The 20503-nt window shown below is 44.1% G+C and overlaps 2 protein-coding genes across 25 annotated transcripts in view; both read left to right on the top strand.

Moving 5' to 3' along the window:
• Positions 1 to 3493, top strand: part of GCSH (glycine cleavage system protein H) — a 12770-nt gene extending 9277 nt beyond the window's left edge. The window contains exons 4-5 of the mRNA XM_002761197.5: positions 945 to 1076; positions 2854 to 3493. Coding sequence (XP_002761243.1) covers positions 945 to 1076; positions 2854 to 2951 — 230 coding nt within the window. The 3' untranslated portion in view covers positions 2952 to 3493. The remainder of the gene's footprint in view (positions 1 to 944; positions 1077 to 2853) is intronic.
• Positions 2853 to 20503, top strand: C20H16orf46 (chromosome 20 C16orf46 homolog). Of its 24 annotated transcripts, XM_078357828.1 has the most exons (6): positions 6461 to 6559; positions 8143 to 8240; positions 13441 to 13530; positions 14173 to 14283; positions 16012 to 16263; positions 18569 to 20332. In XM_078357828.1, exons 5-6 carry the CDS (start codon positions 16054 to 16056, stop codon positions 19541 to 19543), a joined length of 1185 nt encoding a protein of 394 aa, XP_078213954.1. In that variant the 5' UTR covers positions 6461 to 6559; positions 8143 to 8240; positions 13441 to 13530; positions 14173 to 14283; positions 16012 to 16053; the 3' UTR covers positions 19544 to 20332. The 24 variants fall into 24 exon arrangements, with proteins under 24 accessions (XP_035138333.3, XP_035138338.1, XP_078213949.1 ...); XM_035282447.3 differs by lacking the exons at positions 6461 to 6559; positions 8143 to 8240 and adding an exon at positions 6150 to 6203; XM_078357823.1 differs by lacking the exons at positions 6461 to 6559; positions 14173 to 14283 and adding an exon at positions 6150 to 6203.

The raw sequence follows: 20503 nt of genomic DNA, 5'->3' as shown, positions 1-20503 counted from the left end.
GCGATCTTGGCTCACTGCAACCTCTGCTTCCCAGGTTGAAGCAATTCTCCTTCCCAAGTTTCCTGAGTAGCTGAGACTATAAGCAGACGCCACCACACCTGGAAATTTTTAAAAAAATTTTTTTGGTAGAGACAGGGTTTCACCATGTTGGCCAGGCTGGTCTTGAACTCCTAACCTCAGGTGATCCACCCATCTTGGCCTCCTAAAGTGCTGGGATTTCGGGTGTGAGCCACCATGCTCAGCCTTTAGTTCAGAGTTTATAATTGTGTTTTTTTGTTTTTGTTTGTTTTTGAGATGGTGTCTCATGCTGTCACCCAGGTTAGAGCACAATGGCATGGTCTTGGCTCACTGCAACCTCTGTCTCTTCGGTTCAAGCAATTCTCCAGGCTCAGTCTCCTGTAGCTGGGATTACAGGAACCCACCACCATGCCCAGCTAATATTTTTGTATTTTAGTAGAGACCATGTTGGCCAGGCTGGTCTTGAACTACTGACCTCAGGTGATCTGTCTGCCTCAGTCCCCCAAAGTGCTGGGATTGTAGGCATGAGCCACCAGCGTTTTTTATTTGCAGGAAGGTGGTCTGATATAAGGTACTTCACCATCACTGCAACATTCTGAACTTTGCATTTTGTTTTTTTCTGAGCCATATCTAAGCTGCAAGAACATTGAGTTTTACTGAACTGAGACACATCTGGCATTCAGGCACATCACCACTATTTGTCATTTGCTGTGTCTGGGACAGACAGATAGGTCCACTTTATTGAGGCAATATATACCCTTGTAATAGGGTATTATAGCCTGACAGAACTTATGGTTTTATTCTAAATAAAAGAAATTTGGAATTTTAAAATCATAGCTGTATGACAGGAATCTGCTTTTTCATATTTTATGCTTTCAAGTCACTGACTTTTAACTTTTCATGTTTTCTTTTTTTTTTTCATTTAGATGAATTTGGTGCTTTGGAAAGTGTGAAAGCTGCTAGTGAACTTTATTCTCCTTTGTCAGGAGAAGTAACAGAAATTAATGAAGCTCTTGCAGAAAATCCAGGACTTGTAAACAAATCTTGTTATGAAGATGGTAAGCTGTTGCTAGAAATTTCTCAAGGAATTACTGCTACAGTTAATATTTCATCTAGAATTTAAAGCATACTTAGCTGATTGTGACTTCATCTTTTTCTACTTCTTGGTACTAAATAGAGATGTTCTGCTTTAAAATAAAATCAAAGGTTATTTGAACACATAAGGTTATGTTTAACTGGCTAGGCACAGTGGCTCATGCCTGAACCCCAGCACTTTGGGAGGCCAAGGTGGGTGGATTGCTTTAGTCCAGGAGTTTGAGACTAGCCTGGGCAACATGGTGAAACTCTGTCTCTACAGAAAATTAGCTGGTCTAGGTGGAATGTGCCTGTAGTCCCTGTTACTAGGAAGGCTGAGGTGGGAGAATTGCCTGGGCTTGGGAGGTCAGGGCTATAGTAGGTAGTGAGCCAAGATTGTACCATTCCACTTCAGCCTGAGTGACAGAGTGAGACTGTCTTAAAAAAAAAAAAAAAAAAAAGATAAGGCCAGGCGTGGTGGCTCATGCCTGTAATCCCAGCACTTTGGGAGGCCGAGGCGGGTGGATCACGAGGTCAAGAGATCAAGACCATCCTGGTCAACATGGTGAAACACCGTCTCTACTAAAAATACAAAATTAGCCAGGCATAGTGACGCACACCTGTAATCCCAGCTACTCAGGAGGCTGAGGCAGGAGAATTGCCTGAACCCAGGAGGCGGAGGTTGCGGTGAGCCGAGATCGTGCCATTGCACTCCAGCCTGGGTAACAAGAGCGAAACTCCGTCTCAGCAACAACAAAAAAAGATCTCTGATGGTAAAAGCATTACCTTATTTTGCAGGGTTCTTAATTTCAGTTGTAGATTCCTTGGTTTTGGTGTAAACACCTGCAAAGTATTTACTTTTTCAGACATAAAGCAGCCACTCATGTGGTATGATATAGGAGGTCAAAAAAATAGATATTTTGCATTAATTGTCGATTTTCTCACATTTTCATCCTCATAATAAACTAATGATGTAAGCTTATTTTCTCTATTTTGTAGTTGAATAGCAGCTCCAAAGGATTTCTGTGTCAGGTCATCACATGGCTGATAAATGGCAAAGTTAAGATTAGGCTGTAGTTCTCTTTTGCCTGTCACCTAGACCTTCTACCTACCATTGCTTTCTAATCCCGTTAAGCTCAGCAGTTGGTGTTCCATTGTTAAAGATTTGGATCACATATTTAAGAATTATTTTTATTATTATTTTTCGAGACAGAGTCTCCCTTTGTCGCTCAGGCTGGAGTGCAGTGGTGCTATCTTGGCTCACTACAACCTCTGCTTCCCCGGTTCAAGCAGTTCTCCTGCCTCAGCCTCCCAGTAGCTGAAATTGCAGGGACCGCCACTATGCCCAGTTAATTTTTCTGTTTTTAATAGAGATGGGCTTTCACCATGTTGGCCAAGTTGGTCTAGAGCTCCTGACCTCAAGTGATTTGCCTGCCTTGGCTGACCGAAGTACTGAGATTACAGGCCTGAGCCGCCACGCTCAGCCCTTTAAGATTTAAATGTCATGTTCTGATGGTTATTACAACCTTAGAGTTCTTAATTTATTATGGTGGAATCTATTCTAGCTATAATTATTTTCATTTATGATATAAAACTATATTAATTTAATTCTTAAGGCTAAAATTTAAAGTTTCATGAACAAATAATGTATGGTTTTTGTAAAAATTACTAGATTGAGGCACTCAAATTTCTTTTACATTTTGGATGAATTTGACTTTTTAAAAAGTTAATGTGAAATATAAGGTTGTTTTTTGGTTGCAGGTTGGCTGATCAAGATGACACTGAGTAACCCTTCAGAACTAGATGAACTTATGAGTGAAGAAGCGTATGAGAAATATATAAAGTCTATTGAGGAGTGAAAATGGACCGCTAAATAAACCAGAATGATTTAACACAACCCAGCAGAGTTGTCTGAAATTAGTGGTGGGTAGAAGACTTAGAATAGCAACTTTTAGCATTACCGATGGGGAAAAAAACTACTGTTCACCCTGCTAATGAAAGACAGTGCCCTTTAACTTTCTAATGATTATACATAAACATAATACATGTCTTTTTCACAATATCTTAGGATTTTTAGACTAGGCTTTAGTATTCAGAATTCATGAAATTATCCATGTTAAAAACTAGTTATAAAAATTACATAATTCAGAGATAACATTGTTATTCTTAAGCCTTATATGATATTGTAACTTGTGTATATTCATACCTGGGTTTGGAGTGAAATACTTAATGATCTGTCCACTGGAAATAACTGGGAGTGAAGGAGTTTTTATTGCTTGTACAGTGTCAGATGAAGAACAACACTATCTTAATTTTGCAACACACTGCATTTGCTGCTGCTATTTTTATACAGTGAAGCAACAGCTTTGCAGCAAAATAATAAAATACTTCGTTAATCATGGTTTTTGTTTCGATGTTAATATTTAGTGACTCTGCTAGTATTTGTGAAAGTGCTAACTTTAACTCATGCAGATACTTTTTAAAAGGAAATTTAAGCCAGAAAGCTCCAAGGAAATGTTTCCTTTAGTCACAAATCTGTTTTTTCTTAAGCCAAGACCTGTCATCTTTAACATAATAAAAAATAAATCACCCACTTTGATTTTCTGTCATGCCAGGTACGAAGAAAGAAGAGGAAAAACAAAGGCAGGTGGAAGTTGTGATCACTATAGCACATGGTTTGCTTTTTTTTTTTTTGAGGTGGAGTTTTGCTCTGCCACCAGGCTAGAGTGCAGTGGCATGATCTCAGCTCACTGCAACCTCCGCCTCCTGAGTTCAAGCGATTCTCCTGCCTCAGCCTCCTGAGTAGCTGGGACTACAGGCACGCACCACCATGCCCAGCTAATTTTTGTATTTTTAGTAGAGACAGGATTTCACCTTGTTGGCCAGGATGGTCTCGATCTCTTGACTTTGTGATTTGCCTGCCTCCATCTCCGAAAGTGCTGGAATTACAGGAGTGAGCCACTGTGCCCAGCCTAGCACATGGTATTTTTAAGAATTTCAACCACATTCAGGTTTCCACTTAAGTCACGGGAATAAAAGTGGACACAGACTGAAGCTTTATGAGCTCAGATAATGGACTTTGATAGTGAGTATTCTTTGCTGCTTAAGCATATTTAGAGTGCCAGAAGGTATTTCCAAGTAGCTAATATATAGCATACTCTAACCAACTGTAATAAGCTGATAATATTGGGGTGGGGGGGTTGTATGCTCGTGCAAATATATATATATATATATATACACACAGAGCAAGAGTAGATAAACTTGTATCATTTTCTCGGTTACTAGAGGAAAAGAGAAGTATTCATATGGTACCACTTTCTGGTGGTCAGTAAATAGCAAGTATAAGGACTTAGTGAAAGTAGGTAGATAAGTAGCATACAGATCATCATGCTCCTCAGCTGAAGAAACTGTTCATTACAAGACTGCCAGTAGCTGTGTCACAGCTGAACTATATCTCTGTACCTTTATCAAGAAAGTATTTGCTAGGCCTGGTGGCTCATGCCTATAATTCTAACACTTTGGGAGGCCAAGGCGAGTGGATCTCTTGAGCCCAGGAGTTTGATACCAGCCTGGGCAACATGATGAAACCCTGTCTACAAAAATGCAAAAATTAGCCTGGCATGGTGGTGCGTGCCTGTGGTCCCAGCTATTTGGGAGGCAGGTAGGATGACTGAGTCTGGGAGGGCAAGGCTGCAGTGAGCCAAGATCACATCACTGTACTCCAGCTTGGGTGACAAAGCAAGACTGTGTCTCTAAAAAAGAAGAAAAGGATCCAACGTATGCTGGATGATTCTCCCTATTTATATGGTGTAATTTTCAGTTGATCTGCTTTAGAAATAGATGGGGATGAGTAGTAACCACAGATTTACCCCTTTGTTTTCAAAGTTCTCTCATACGTTACCATCCTTAATGGTAACAACTTTTCACAACGACTAGCACTACGTAGACACATCCACTACTACCATCATTTCACAGGTATGAAAGGTGATGGGGTAAGAAATGTGTTGAATAGCCGGCGCAGTGGCTCACGCCTGTCATCCCAGTACTTTGGGAGGCTGAGGCTTGAGTGAATCCAGGGAATTTGATTTTCATGACCTCATATTCCTTTTGAATGGTTTTGGCATTAATAGGGCGGATTAAGAAAAGTTTTGAGGAAAGCTTTCTAATAACTAGAACTTTAGAAGCTGAATAGGTTACCCTGCAAGTGTTAATTCCTCTTTCCGCTATCACCTCCCAGGTGGTTTAGTTCTTAGGTTCAGGTTTTGTTTTTGAGATGGAGTCTCACTGGCTCTGTTGCCCAGGCTAGAGTGCAATGACACGATATTGGCTCATTGCAATCTCCGCCTCCCGGGTTCAAGCAATTCTGCCTCAGCCTCCTGAGTACCTGGGATTATAGGCACCTGCCACCACGACCACACCCAGCTAATTTCTGTGCTTCTGGTAGAGAGGGGGTTTCGCCATGTTGGCCAGGCTGGTCTCGAACTCCGGACCTCAAGCGATCCACCCGCCTCGGCCTTCCCAAGTGCTGGGATTACAGGCGTGAGCCCCTCGGGGCCGGACTCCACCTTACTTTATTTGTATAAAAGATGCCAGTGCCCACTTCGGAGCTGCGGTGCTCCGGGCCAGTTGAGCGACTGCCCGTAGGCCCGGTGCTCTTGGTCAGGTAAGTGGGCGCTGCGAGGTTCACAGCACATCCTCTCCTAACGTTCTGGGCATGTGAAGTTTGTGCCCGTATGAAACTTGCACGGCGGTTCTCCGGGGGGCTGGGGGATAAACGTAGAGACGTTTCTGGCTGCCTGGCATCTTCTAAACATCCTAGCAGACAAAGGGGCGCCCCTACGGAACGCGCCGACCCCAGGGCCAGTGTGGGCCTCCAGCCCCAACGTCTAAGACCCTCCGTCGCCTGCATTCAGGCTGCGGAGCGCGGAGCGGGTGGGAGGTGCCGCGAGCACGCCCCGCCCACACTCAGCTTTGTGAAGTACGTCACTTCTGCTGCGTTCCCCGGCGGGTCCGCCCCCAGCGCGGCCGTAACCCAGGGAAACGGTTCGATAGCCTTTGCTCGCCTGCCCGGACTAGCGGCTGCGGGGCCTTCCATCCGCTTGGCCCCACAGGTGGGTGTGAGCGGCCGTCTCTCCGCTGCTGGGGCAGGGCCCCGGACCACTCCAAAGGGCAGAGCGACAGGCTGTGCCCCCGTTCGAAAGGAAGCGACTCTCTGACTGAGGGAAGCGAGAGGCAGAGGCAGTAAAGGCCGGCGTTGCACCAGAGCCGAAGGGGTCAGGGGAGGAGCCGGGGGTGGGCGGGGTCAGGGGATGAACAGTGGGCGGAGCCTGCGAGGGCTGTCGGGTTGGTGGGCGGGGACTAGGGAGCCGTTGGGGGCGGAACCCCTCAAGGGAAGGGTAGATGGAGGACTTAGGAATTCGGAGGGGCAATCGGGGACGCGTTTCTGAATGGGATAGCTTGAAAGAAGGTCAGGCGTCTTTGTGACACGTGTAAGAACTGGCGGAGGAAGTGGAAGAGCTAGATGAGGAAAAAAAGGCTCATGGAAGAAGGGGTGGAGCCTGCTTGGGAAAAGGGTGGGGCCTGCGCGAAGGGGCGGGGATAGAGAAAGGGGTGGAACCGAGTGTGGTGCGCCCTGGGCTTTAGGGGCGGCAGGTGGAGCGTGTGTTTAATGACTTGTGCTTTGCTGTGGACGGTAAGCTGTGTGAAAGCAGAGAAGACGGGTTGAAAAAAGGGAGGAATTTGAGACTGGTATTTGAGTAGATGTGATTTGATCCGGAGGGATGGTGTAGAAACCGCGCTCCTTGGCATCATTCTGCGAAATACTTGTGGTTCCTGTGGCCTGTAGGCATATAATAAGCAGAAGGGATACATAATTAACAGGGAGGATAAGATTTATACTCTTAGAAATATGAACAAATTGTGCACGTTGGGTGGCATAGGTGTTTAACTTTGAGGCAAAGGTTCAACTCCTTGTCTAGTGTGTGTGTGTGTGTGTGTGTGTGTGTTTTTGAGACGGAGTTTCGCTCTTGTTGCCCAGGCTGGAGTGCAATGGCGCGATCTCAGCTCACTGCAACCTCCGCCTCCTGGGTTCAAGCAATTCTCCTGCCTCAGCCTCCCGAGTAGCTGGGATTACAGGCACGCGCCACCATGCCCAGCTAATTTTTGTATTTTTAGTAGAGACGGTGTTTCACCATGTTGACCAGGATGGTCTCGATCTCTTGACCTCGTGATCCACCCGCCTCGGCCTCCCAAAGTGCTGGGATTACAGGCGTGAGCCACCACGCCCGGCCTTGTCTAGTGTGTTTCTAAATGCAACTCCCAACGCATTTTCCTGTAGAAACTATGTTACCAATGATCAGGATGCCCAGGCCAGTCTTCAAGACCTGTTTAACTGGTTCATATAAAGTGAAGATTAGCCTTGTGTTAAGAAACTTAACTTCCACCATGGCTAACAGTATTTCTAATGATTATCCCGTCATTCAGCATAGCTGTTAAGGACCTGATCCACAGGAACATTCGTTCAAACTTCAAATGAGGCTTGCAGAAACTCTTCTTTTCCTGTTTGGAATTTAAGATTCCTTTAAACCTATAGCTTCTAGGAAGATGAGGGTGTGTGGCACAGTGCAGAGCCAATGAGAAGCTCGGGCAAGGTGATAAGTTTTGAGAGCTTACCATCTATCAGCTTTTGACATCAACAGCCTACTTTAGATTTAATACCCTGGGCCTTGTTTTCTCCTGGTCCATCAACATTACCCCACCATTAATGGATTAAGAATCTGCCAACCAGGTATAGGAATCTATGGTAGGATATTTGTCATCTGACTATATAGACAGACTGGCAAACATGTGGCACTCTTTATTTTCTAGTAGACATAATTAATCAACCCCACAAGTTTTTCCTGCTGTAGTCAGTTCATAAGATCCTTAATACAACACTCTAGGTAGCTACTAGTCGTTTGGAGTTGACAATTCAGAATATATTCTTGTTTTGTTGTTGTTGTCATTGTTTGTTTTTTTTTTTTTTTGAGTTAGTCTCACTCTGTTACACAGGCTGGAGTTCGGTGGTGTGATCTTGGCTCACTGCAACCTCTGTCTCCCGGGTTCAAGCGATTCTTCTGCCTCAATCTCCTGAGTAGTTGGGATCACAGGTGCGTGCCACCATGCCCGGCTAATTTTTGTATTTTCAGCAGAGATGGGGTTTCACCATATTGGCCAGGCTAGTCTTGAACTCCTGAACTCAAGTGATCCACTGGCCTTGGCCTCCCAAAGTTCTAGGATTACAGGTGTGAGCTACTACGTTCCACCAGAATGCATTCTTTATCCCTGATCTAGACAATAGGTGTTTAAAGAGAGAGAGAGAGAGAGAGAGAGAGACGTCAGTGTAAATGTAAACTTCTATAACTCTTTGTAGGTTCCTCTAAAAAAAAAAAAGACTACCTAAATTGATGGATCTGGAATCCTGTAGAAGAAATTTAGAAACATAGGATAGATGATTGCATAGGGAGTGAGGTGAAGGTGAATTCGCAGCTAGTTGACTAATTAGCAAATGCCTAAGTGAAAGGGATACCCAGAGGGCATTATCCTTAATCCTCCTTCTCAATGTCTTTGTCTGTGTTGTAGATGAGGATGCAGAAGGTATCCTCTTCAAATTAATGGAAGCTTTAAGCAAGAAGGAGTGGTGAAACTGGGAAGTGAGGGTCCTGTTGTGAACTAAGTAGGTTTAATAATGGTCCAAAACCAAAAGGGGAAACTTTACAAGGATCTGATGCATTTGGAGTGTACGTCTAACTAAAACAAAAAGAATAAAGGAAAAGGAAATCAACAGAATGGTTATGGAGTAAAGAAGACAGGAATTTTTAGCCATTCATGTGAAAAAAAAAAATCTAGAAGTTGTGGTTCACCTTGAGTTCAGTGTTAAGATGGGTTATAAGACTTGTGTGGGGGCTCATGCCTGTAATCCCAGCATTTTGGGAGGCCGAGGTGGGGGATCACCTGAGGTCAGGAGTTTGAGACCAGCCTGGCCAATGTGGCGAAACCCCGTTTCTACTAAGAATACAAAAATTAGCCAGGGATGGTGGGCACCTGTAATCCCAGTTACTTCAGATGCTGAGGCAGGAGAATTGCTTGAACTCAGGAGGTTGCAGTGAGCCAAGTTGGTGCTACTGCACTTCAGCCTGGGTGACAGAGCAAGATTCTGTCTAAAAAAATAAGAGAAAAGGATTGGGTTATACCTTTTAAAAAATATAACAACTTTGTTTAATTTATAGATAGATTTCAGATCAAAGGGAGTCAAATTTCAAAGTAGACACTTCTAGTTAGACCACTTTTGAGGTATTGCTTTCAGTTCCAGAAACCACATTTTAAGAGACAGGTAATTTTGCATTTCTAAGATGATGAGGAATTTGAGATTTCTATCTGACAAAATTACAGCTGTCTTCAGATGTTTTCAGATGGTGCATTTGAGAAGAATACCCAGAACTGAGGAACAAAATTTGCAGGCTTGCAGATGACCTAAGTTGAGATCATTGAAATATTTAGAGCTTCCAATGGAAAGAAAAAAATGCATGTAAAATTATGAGCACTCAGTCATTCAAAGTACTTAAGCTGGCCGAGCACAGTGGTTCAGGCCTGTAATCCCAGAACTTTGGGAGGCCAAAGCGGGTGGATCACAAGGTCAGGAGTTTGAGACCAGCCTGGCTGATATGGTGAAACCTCATCTCTACTGAAAATACAAAAATTAGCCAGGCTTGGTGGCAGGTGCCTGTGGTCCCAGGTACTCGGGAGGGTGAGGCAGGAGAATTGCTTGAACCCGGGAGGCAGATGATGCAGTGAATTGAGATTGTGCCATTGAACTCCAGCCTGGGCAACAGAGCGAGACTCTGTCTCAAAAAAAAAAAAAAAATGGAAGGAAAGAAGAGAGGAAAAGTACCTAAGCAGAAGTATTTGAGCTGAATTATTATTGTATTCGTTTTCTGTTGTTGCTGTGTTTTCTGTTTATTATCTCCTAAGTCATAAAGGCTGGACTCTTATTGGGGGCATCTAGAGAAGAACCCACTTCCGAGATCATTCAGACTGTTGGCTAAATTCAGTTTCCTTAAGTTGTAGAACTGAGATCCCCATTTAATTCCTCATTGTAAACCAGGGACTTCTCTCAGCTCCTAAATGCCATCCACATTTCTTGGGATGTGACCTCCTGACCCCCTGACCCCCCCTTTCATCAAAGCCAGCAACAGTGCCTTGAATTCCTCTTAGGCTTTGTATCTCTTACTTATGCTGCTGCTAGCCAAGACAAGTTTGTTTTAGAAGGCTATGCCATTTGATTAGGCCCACCTTGATTATCCAAAATAATCTCCCTGTCTTCAGGTCAACCGGTTAATAACTATACTTACATCTGCAAAGTCCCTTTTACCATGTAATATAACATATTCATGGATGTTATATTTCATCCTATTCACCCAGGGATTAGGATGGGAAATCTTGAGAGGATCCCTTGAACTCAGGACTCAAAGGTTTCAGTGAGCCAGGATCACACCATTGCATTGCACTCTAGCCTGGGCGACAGAGCAAGACCCGGTCTCAAAAACAAAAACAAACAAACAAAAACCACCACCAACAAAAAAACAATATAAAGAATACAAAGAAAGGCCGGGCTCAAGCCTGTAATCCCAGCATATTGAGAAGCCAAAATGGGAGGATTGCTTGAGGCCAGGAGTTTGAGACCAGCCTGTCAGTATAGTGAGACCCCTTCTAAAAAAACAAAATACAGAAAAATACAATAGCTTTTTCTGTGCAATATGACATGGTCATTTCTTCTGCTATCCCTCAGCTGCTTTTCAGCTATCAGGTCTTTGGAAATTTCTTTATGTTCTTGGTCAGGTGGTCTCTATCCACATAGGTTTTTCTTTGGGCAGTGAATAGGAGATGCGCTTATTGTTCTCAGTTCATATTGATTTCTCCCCCTCTTTTCCAATTTTAACTTGTATACAACACACAGCAGAAAACTTTTGCTGTATTCAATTGGTGTGTCACTCCTGTTGTCTGTGGTAACTTAATGGTTGTCTTTGTTCATTTCAGGAGAAGACACTTTGTATGCTAAATTATAGATTGGTTAGGGTGTTAAAGCTACATTGACTTTACCAGATGTATGACAAAGGGGCATTTGATAGTCTTTGTACTTCTCAGTTCATTAACAAATTGGATGATCTCAATGTAGTGTCGCAGATCCAAAGAGTAGTGTCTATTCTTTTCTGCATTTACACCTGTTCCTTTGGCAGTTGATTAAATTCAATAGGAAGGCCTTGTGTACTGTGACTTAAGAATAATTGGACAAATATTTCTGGAGTTCCTCTAAATCACTTTTATAAACCCTATTATCTGATGTTATGTCTTTTTTTTTTCTTTTTCCGTAAGTCCTTGTTCAAGGTCTTTACTCCGGCTTAAAATTATACAAACCATGTTATCTGTTCACTGATACATTTATTTCTTTGGGAGGCTGAGGCGGGTGGATCACCTAAGGTCAGGAGTTCAAGACCAGCCTGGTCAACATAGTGAAACTGTCTCTACTAAAAATACAAAAATCAGTCCAGCGTGTTGGTGCATGCCTGTAATCCCAGCTACTTGGGCGGCTGAAGCAGGAGAATCACTTGAACCCAGGAGGCCTAGGTTGCAGTGAGCCAAGATCGTGCCGCTGCACTCCAGCCTGAGCGACAGAGCGAGACTCCATCTCAAAACAAACAAATCAACAAACAAGCAAATAATTATTTCAGTTTGTTTAAGGTCTAAGGTCAAAATTCATCATACCCTGGCTTCTGTCATTTTTCCATATTTCATCATTTCTTTTTTTTTGTTTTGAGACGGAGTTTCGCTCTTGTTACCCAGGCTGGAATGCAATGGCGCGATCTCGGTTCACCCCAACCTCCGCCTCCTGGGTTCAGGCAATTCTCCTGCCTCAGCCTCCCAAGTAACTGGGATTACAGGCGCACACCACCATGCCCAGCTAATTTTTTGTATTTTTAGTAGAGATGGGGTTTCACCATGTTGACCAGGACGGTCTTGATCACTTGACCTCGTGATCCACCTGCCTCGGCCTCCCAAAGTGCTGGGATTACAGGTGTGAGCCACCGTGCCCAGCCCATATTTCATTTCCTGAAGCTCTCCGATAACATCATGGCTTTAAAATTTTTATTATGGGAAGCTTCATGCTTACGTAAAAATAGAATAGTACAGTTCATCTCCATGTTCCCGTAGCCATCTACAACAAACAATTCAGGACCACTTTGGTTTCATTATTCCCTCCCTAACCTCAACCTCACATTATTTTGAAGCAAATCGTATTATTGGTAAAAGAAAATAAACCATTGCAGTTCTTTGGCTGATCATTTCCTTTTTGTGTCTGTCTTTAAATGCTACTAGAATAGATGTTTTCTGGATTATGGCCAATTTCCATAGGCTATATTTTTTAGGCTCGCATTCACCATCTTTATTTCATTTCCAAATATCTTAAGTGCTTTGATCAGTTTTTCTTTGGGTTTATTCTTGCTTAGCCAGACACACACTTTGGCGGCTTCGATCTGAGTCAGCTATTTCTTTTGTGCATGTTGGTTCTAATCACTTTAATAGCTTGCGTAGTAGAGTTTAATACCTTCTAGGCTACGCCTTTGAGCTTTCCTGCTTTGTACTCTGCATCCAGTTTTATAATTGCATCTGCAAATGCGGCTCCCATGGCAACAGTTTCACTGTGATCTTTGTGTTTTCTTGATGCGGTGGAAAACGTTAGTATCAGCTTTGATGTATGCTTTGTACTGGTGATTCTCAAACTGAATCAGGTTGTAAAGTTCAATGGAAGCCAAGAAATGGGATGGCAGGAGCTCTTGATTTATGTCAGATCTGTAAGTCAGGCATAATTTTACTACCAGAAAATTTTATGTGAATATAGATGTCTGCATTCCAACTTAAAAGTGAAACTGCATACAAATTGCAAGGACTCACACATCCATTCTTTTCTTTGATCTTCTGCTGATTCTTGTACATTTCTGTGTGTCATCTGCTAACATGAGCTAGAAGACAAGAATGGTAATAAAACTTGACAGTTACAAAAAACTTAGCCAGCCGTGGTGGTGGGTGCCTGTAATCTCAGCTACCTGGGAAGCTAAGGCAGGAGAGCTGCTTGATCCCGGGAGACGGAGGTTTCAGCGATCCAAGATCGCACCACTGCACTGCAGCCTGAGCAATGGAGCAAGACTCTATCAAAAAAAAAACAAAAAACAAAAACCACTTGACAGTACATTTAGAGAAGGGAAACTTAACATACAACTTTTCTATCCACTAACTGAAATTCTTTTTAACTAGGAAAAGACCACCAGTACTCTCTTCTAGTAGCAGAGTGTCTTGATCCTGTCTGAAGTACACCAGTGTTCTGAAGGTGCATCTGGTTATCTGGTATGCAGTAATCTGAGCTTTTGGGATGATTCTTAGTTTCGAGTCAGAAGGAATCCATATAATTCCTTATGAATCCTCATTACGTAAGTGAAGTGCTTATAAAAATGTCACGTTGGCCAGGCACGGTGACTCACACCTGTAAAATCAGCTACTCAGGAGGAGGCTGAGGCAGGCGCATTGCGTGAACCCAGGAGGCAGAGATACAACTTCCAGCATAAAATTATGAGCCAAGATCACACTACTGCACTCCAGCCTGGGCAACAGAGTGAGACTCGGTATCAAAAAAAAAAAAAAAAAAAAATCTAACAAGCCTATGTGAAAAAGCCAAAATGGTAATTAAACAGATTTACAAATTTGTTATAAGAGGTACTGATCTCTTCCTGAACAGAAAATGAAAAATAGTAGCCTTCTGGCATGGGTTATGTTTGGCTGAGAGAAAGCAAGGAGTGGGTGTCCTGCGTGGCTTCTGTCCCGTCAGAAGCAAGGAACTTCTTGAGAAGACACTAGCTGGTCATCAGCACTCAAGCCGGAGTGGTCACTGTTCAGGCATTCTAGTTAATTTCTGCAGCCTGTAGGGTCCACAGGAAGAGCCCCTATCTATAGGAAGGTCTCATACTTTTGCCCTTCTTTTTTTTTTTTTAGATGGAGTTTCGCTCTTGGAGAGCAATGGCACGATCTCGGCTCACTGCAACCTCCGCCTCCTGGGTTGAAGCAATTCTCTTGCTCCAGCCTCCCGAGTAGCTGGGACTACAGGTGCACGCCACCACACCCAGCTAATTTTTATATTTTTAGTAGAGATGGGGTTTCACCATGTTGACCAGGATGGTCTTGATCTCTTGACCTCGTGATCCACCTGCCTCAGCCTCCCAAAGTGCTGGGATTACAGGCATGAGCCACCACGACCGGACTGCTTTTGTCCTTTTTATAGATGTGTAAACAGACCCAGAAAAGCAAGTCACCACTCAAGGGACACAGCCAGTAAATAGGACTGAAATTGTTCAGCTCTTTGGCTCTGGTCAGGATTACAAGTTTCCGGACCCTTTGTCTAGATTCTAAACGCCAAGTGCCATTTTTCAACCCAGAAAAGCATCCATTAGTGTCATATAGGATTATCACCATCATCACCATGACCTACTGTTTTACTTTGCTACAGCTGTCATGACAATATACCACATACTGAGTGGCTGAAACAACAGAAATTTATTCTCTCTCAGGCCTGGATTCTTTTTTTTTTTGAGTTAGAGTTTCACTCTTGTAGCCCTGGCTGAAGTACAGTGGCACAATCTTGGCTCACTGCAATGTCTACCTCCTGGGTTCAAGCGATTCTCCTGCCTCAACCTCCCAAGTAGCTGGCAGTGCAGGTGCCTGCCACCTCATCCCGCAAATTTTTGGTATTTTTTAGTAGAGACGGGGTTTCACCATGTTGGCCAGGCTGGTCTCAAACTCCTGACTTCGTGATCCGCCCACCTTGGCCTCCCAAAGTGCTGGGATTACCGGCGTGAGCCACTGTGCCTGACTAGGTCTGGATTCTTAAGGTCCAAAATTAAAGTGTTGGCAGGGTTTGTTCCTCCTGAGGGCTGTGAGAGGATGCTCTGTTCCAGGCTGCTGTCTTTGACTTGTAGATGGCTATCTTCTCCCTGTGTCTCTTCACATCTTTTTTTTTTTTTTTTTTTGAGACAGGGTCTTGCTCTGTCCTCCAGGTTGGAGTGCAGTGGCAGGACCTCAGCTCACTGCAACCTCTGCCTCCCAGATTCAAGCGATTCTCCTGCCTCAGCCTCTCGAGTAGCTGGGATTATGGGGGGTGTACTACCACATCCGCTAATTTTGTATTTTTATTAGAGATGGGGTTTCGCCATGTTGGCCAGGCTGGTCTCAAACTCCTGACCTCAGATGATCTGCCTGCCTCGGCCTCCCAAAGTGCTGGGATTACAAGCATGAGCCACGGCACCTGGCTGCCTTATTGCCTTATCTTTTGTAATGCCAATGGTTGACAACGGATGTATTCCAATTCTCAATACATACTATGAATTGAGAATACAATTCATAATATGTATTCTCAGTCTATTCCTGAATGTTTGTTTGTTTCTTTCTTTTCTTTTTTTTTGAGATGGAGTCTCACTCTCTAACCCAGGCTGGAGTGCAGTGGCACAATCTTGGCTCACTGCAACCTCTGCCTCCTGGGTTCAAGTGATTCTCCTGCCTCAGCCTCTTGATTAGCTGAGATTACAGGTGCCCACCACCGTGCCCAGCGAATTTTTGTATTTTTAGTAGAGACACGATTTCACCATGTTGGCCAGGCTGGTCACGAACTCCTGACCTCATCTGCCTGCCTTGGCCTCTCAAAGTGTTGGGATTACAGGCATGAGCCACTGCACCCAGCCATATTCCTGAATGTGTCTTTAAGATATTTCGCCTGATTATTGAACTGCTTTTTTTAAAAAAAATTTAATATTAAAAACGAAGTTCCATTCATGTTTTCAGACAACAGGAAGACGTTACAAACTTTAAGCTACCATCACAGTAATGGATCTCTGGCAGAAAAATGAAACTGACTTAGAAAATAGTGAAAATAATGAAATTCAATGCACAGAAGACACAGAACCAACCTGTACTTGTCCAGATGAAAGGAGTGAAAGGGATCATGTTGGTTGTCTCCTCAATATCAGTGACATTACACGTGAACAAGATGAAAAAGCCAAAGAGTTTATTATTGGAACTGGATGGGAAGAAGCAGTGAGTATCTTTCTGAGCCACAGCTTTTCTGTCTCTTGTGCATCAGTGTTTTGGTGCAAGCTTCTTTTTTACAAAAATAGTTACTATTACCAAACAACATGGAATCGATGACATGTAGAAACCCTGGAATAGAGGCACAATATTACCAATGGTAATAGCAGCGCCTGCTCCAGGTACTTATGGCCACTTAATATGTGGACAGCACAGTAGCAAGTGCTTTGCATACATTAATTCATCTAACCTCTCAATAGCCATATGGGGCAAGTATTATTCCCAGCCTTATTTTGTGGATGAGTATATTGAGTTACTCTGAAGATAATATGCTCAAGATCACCCAGCCAGTAAATAGCCAAGGCAGGGCTTGAATCCATGTCTCCTGAACTCCAGAATCCTGAGCTCCTTAACAGCTGTGCTGAATTCCCTGAGAGAAGTGAGGCTTCTCTCCTAGTGGTTCTACTCAGAATTCTGTGGGCTTTTTTTTTTTTCTGAATTGGTGTCTTGCTCTCTCACCCAGGCTGGAGTGCAATGGCGCCATCTTGGCTCACTGCAACCTCTGCCTCCTGAGTTCAAGTGATTATCCTGCCTCAGCCTCCCGAGTAGCTGGGATTATAGGTGCCCACCATGCCCAACTAATTTTTGCGTTTTTAGTGGAGATGGGGTTTCACCGTGTTGACCAGGTTGGTCTTGAACTCCTGACCTCAAGTGATGTGTCTGCCTTGGCCTCCCAAAGTGCTGGGATTACAAGCCTGAGCCAACGTACCCAGTCTGCAGGCTTACTCTTAAACAAGTCTTAGAATTAGTAGCAGAATCCTATATTTAAAACTATAAGAAAACAACAAAAAGACGTAACACTATAAGAAAACCTGGTCTAATCCAGTGATTAAACAGGATTACCAAACAAACAATACTTATTTTATGAGTATAAGTATGTCCAAAAGTGGTCCTGTATTTTTATCTGGCAACCCTATTTTAACGGTAGTCTCTGTGGCAAGATCAGCCAGGAGACTCTGGGCATGGATGGAGAGTTGGTGTCCCTGGGTATGCATGGCTCCTCTGTGTTCCAGGACCTGCCTCTGCTCCTCTGTCTCCCTCCAGCCTCTTCAAGCAACAGTACTCCCCAGGTATGGAAAGCAGAGGCTGGCAGTGCCCAAAATCCTTGTCAGTGGGACAAGTATGAACGGTTTTCAAATAAAATAAAATTTTATTTTAAATGAAAACCGTTCATACTTGTCCCACTGACAATGATTTTGACAAGGATTTTTAGCTCTGAACTTAAATGTGCATTTGAAAAGAAATTTGGTAAGCACATCAAAGTGGCCATTTACAAATACTTTTGCTTAGTCAGTTTTAGTATTAGCAAATGCCATTGCTAGTATTCAGGATTAACAAATACTGTTAAAAATACTGTTATTGTTTAGTAATAGGTGAAAATAGGTATTATACTTTTTTTTCATGCTTTACAATTTTGAAGGAATTTTTTTTCTTTTTAATTTTTGTTTTGTTTTGTTTTTTTGAAACAGAGGGTCTCTCTATTGCTGGGCTGGAGTGCAAGAATGCTGTGGTGCAATCTTGAAGCACTGTAACCTCCACCTCCCAGGTTCAAGCCATTCCCCTGCCTCAGCCTCCTGAGTAGCTGGGATTACAGGCACCCACCACCATGCCCAGCTAATTTTTGTGTTTTTAGTAGAGATGGGGTTTCACCATGTTGGCCAGGCTGATCTTGAACTCCAGACCTTGTGATCCACCTGTTTTGGCCTCCCAAAGTGCTGGGATTACAGACGTGAGCCACTGCACCTGGCCAGGATTTTTTTTTTTTTTCCTAAGGTGAATGAACATTAAGAAAATTACTGGTGGGGGAAAGGGTAGTAAAAAAATAAATAAAAATGGCCCCGGGTGCAGCAGCTCATGCTTGTAACCCCAGCACTTTGGGAGGCCTAGGAAGGTGGATTGTGAAGTCAGGAGATTGAGACCATCCTGGCTAACACGGTGAAACCCCATCTCTACTAAAAATATAAAAAATGAGCCGGGGTGGTGGCATTTGCCTGTAATCCCAGCTACTTGGGAGGCTGAGGCAGGAGAATCGCTTGAACCTGGGAGGTGAAGGTTGCAGTGAGCTGAGATCGCACCACTCTACTCCAGCCTGCGTGATAGAGCAAGACTTTGTCTCGAATGAATGAATGAATGAATGAATGAATGAATGAATATTATTTCACATAAGGCTGCCCAAATGGGAATGGAGCCAGTATTGGATCAAGGACAGTTTGGGCCCCTCTGCTGGAGGAGTAACATGCTGCTTTATTTGCAGGTCCAGGGCTGGGGAAGAGTGTCTCCAGCTGCCTGCATCTGGCCAAGAAAGAAACCAAAAAAGGCGAGGGTAGGGGAAGATGCCTGCAGCGACTGCTTAGTGTGTGTTAACCTCTCCCACGGGAGCCTCAAGACGAAGCCTCCTACTGAGGGGAGCCCAGAGAAGGATCAGAGCAGCCCCTCCCAGACTCAGGTGGCCCCCCAGGGCCCCAACACTGCTAACAGGGAGATTAGCAACATCTGCTTTCCCACCTACTTTCAAGCAGAGAAAAAAAGTCTGCAAATCAAGGAGTTTATTTGGTGCACCGAAGATTGGGCCATCTCCGACACTAATAGGGTCAAGGCCCTTGGGAACCCCAGTGGAGGCACCAACAGAGAGCTGTCAGTCCCAGGCCCCGTGACGTCTAAGGCCCTCCTGGTTCTGCCTCCCCTGAAGGCTTCACTTTCAAATGGCTTGGATGTTCTGGGTAAGAAGAATAAGGACTGTTCCTTACCGTCGGAAGAGAAGGTGCTGAGTGTGGCAAAGGATGGGTGTGTGTCTTGTGCATATGGCTTCAAAACAGCAAATGGGAAAGGTGGAAAGAGACCCAGTGAGCTGGCCAAACATCCCACAGTCAACGACACGCCATCCTTCCCTTCCCAAGCAGCCAGGACATCCCTGGCCAATCTGGAGCAGTGCTGCCTGCACTGGTCCCTCCTGTCTGAGAAAAACCTGCTGTGCCCTCCAGACCCTAGCAACGTTCGTTATCTTGCTGCCTTGAAGTTTCTGCAGAAACAGGGAGTGCAAAACCACAAATCCAAATTCACAGCCAAGGAGCCAAGACCTCGTGTGATCTCCCCAAAGCACGTTCTCCCAAAGGCCAAGCAGGAAAACAGGCCCCAAACGCTGGAGACCAAAGTTTTCTCAAGACCCCTCTTGCCGTCCCTCACAGTGAGCAGAGTTGTCATTCCCATCTCCACCCACAGGATCCTCTGAGCGGTCACGGCAGAACCCCTGGGAGTGAGCATTGCTTGAGATGCAGTCATCCTTTCTCTTTCTTCTCTCTCATCCCCTGCCCCCCACACTCTTTCTCTCCTCCCTCTCAGTCTGTCTTTCCTATTCTTTTCTTCCCCTTCTTTATTTCATCCATTTTTTTGGGTAGTACAACCAAAGAAAATTGAACCTCAGTGGATGGGTTTGGATTTCTTTTCTAAAACACTGTAATGTGTTGCCTGCTTCTGCTACTTAGCCATTCACAAAATGCTGATTGGTCATGCCAGCCCTGGTCTCTGCCTGCCTCATGTCCACTCCGAAGAGAAGCCATATAGAAGGCGGGGAATCCAAAGGGCTTCCCTCCTTCCATGCTGACCCCAGGCCACCCCAGAGCTATCTGGCGGGTGCTCTTTTTGTACCACCCTCATGCCTCAATCTAAGAACACTGGGCTAGTTTAGACCAAACTGCCTGTTGATCTTTAAAGGAGGCAGGTATCTGTCTGCTGCCTCGTTTGCTCTTGCAACGATCTGAAGAACTGCTTTAATAGAAATCTCTAGGCTGTCCAGGATGTCCAAGGCATCACAGACCATGTGTGTCCAGGGTGTCATGCCCTCAGATTGTTTCCATGGATATACACTGTCCATCACCTCTTGTGTGTTTGGGGTGCCATACCCATGTTAATCTCTGTCTGGAAATTTTAGCCACACTGCTACAAAACCCAGCCTGGGAAGCAGGTTAAGAATAATTACTTTATGGGAAAAAAAATAAAAAGATCACTGTGATTATCACCCCATATGCTTCCTCTGGCCTTACTTTGCATCTAATATTTGGAAACCCTCAACCCCAGGCACTTATGGAAAGGGGCTGTTACTTTCTCCCCCTGTCCTTCCTCTACCCTCATTTTACCCCAACTCTTATTCCTGCAGTCGTAGCTAAATTAAATGACATTTGTAAATGAGTTA

The sequence above is a fragment of the Callithrix jacchus genome, chromosome 20 (assembly GCF_049354715.1).
Source record: "Callithrix jacchus isolate 240 chromosome 20, calJac240_pri, whole genome shotgun sequence".
Classification (NCBI taxonomy): domain Eukaryota; kingdom Metazoa; phylum Chordata; class Mammalia; order Primates; family Cebidae; genus Callithrix; species Callithrix jacchus.
This window is presented reverse-complemented; position numbering and strand designations above follow the sequence as displayed.

Coding starts and splice junctions, on each gene's coding strand:
- C20H16orf46 (XM_035282442.3), top strand. CDS start 5,826: ATGAAACTTGCACGGCGGTTCTCCGGGGGGCTGGGGGATAAACGTAGA. Junction 6,204..18,568: donor CCATCCGCTTGGCCCCACAG/GTGGGTGTGAGC, acceptor CTTTATTTGCAG/GTCCAGGGCTGGGGAAGAGT.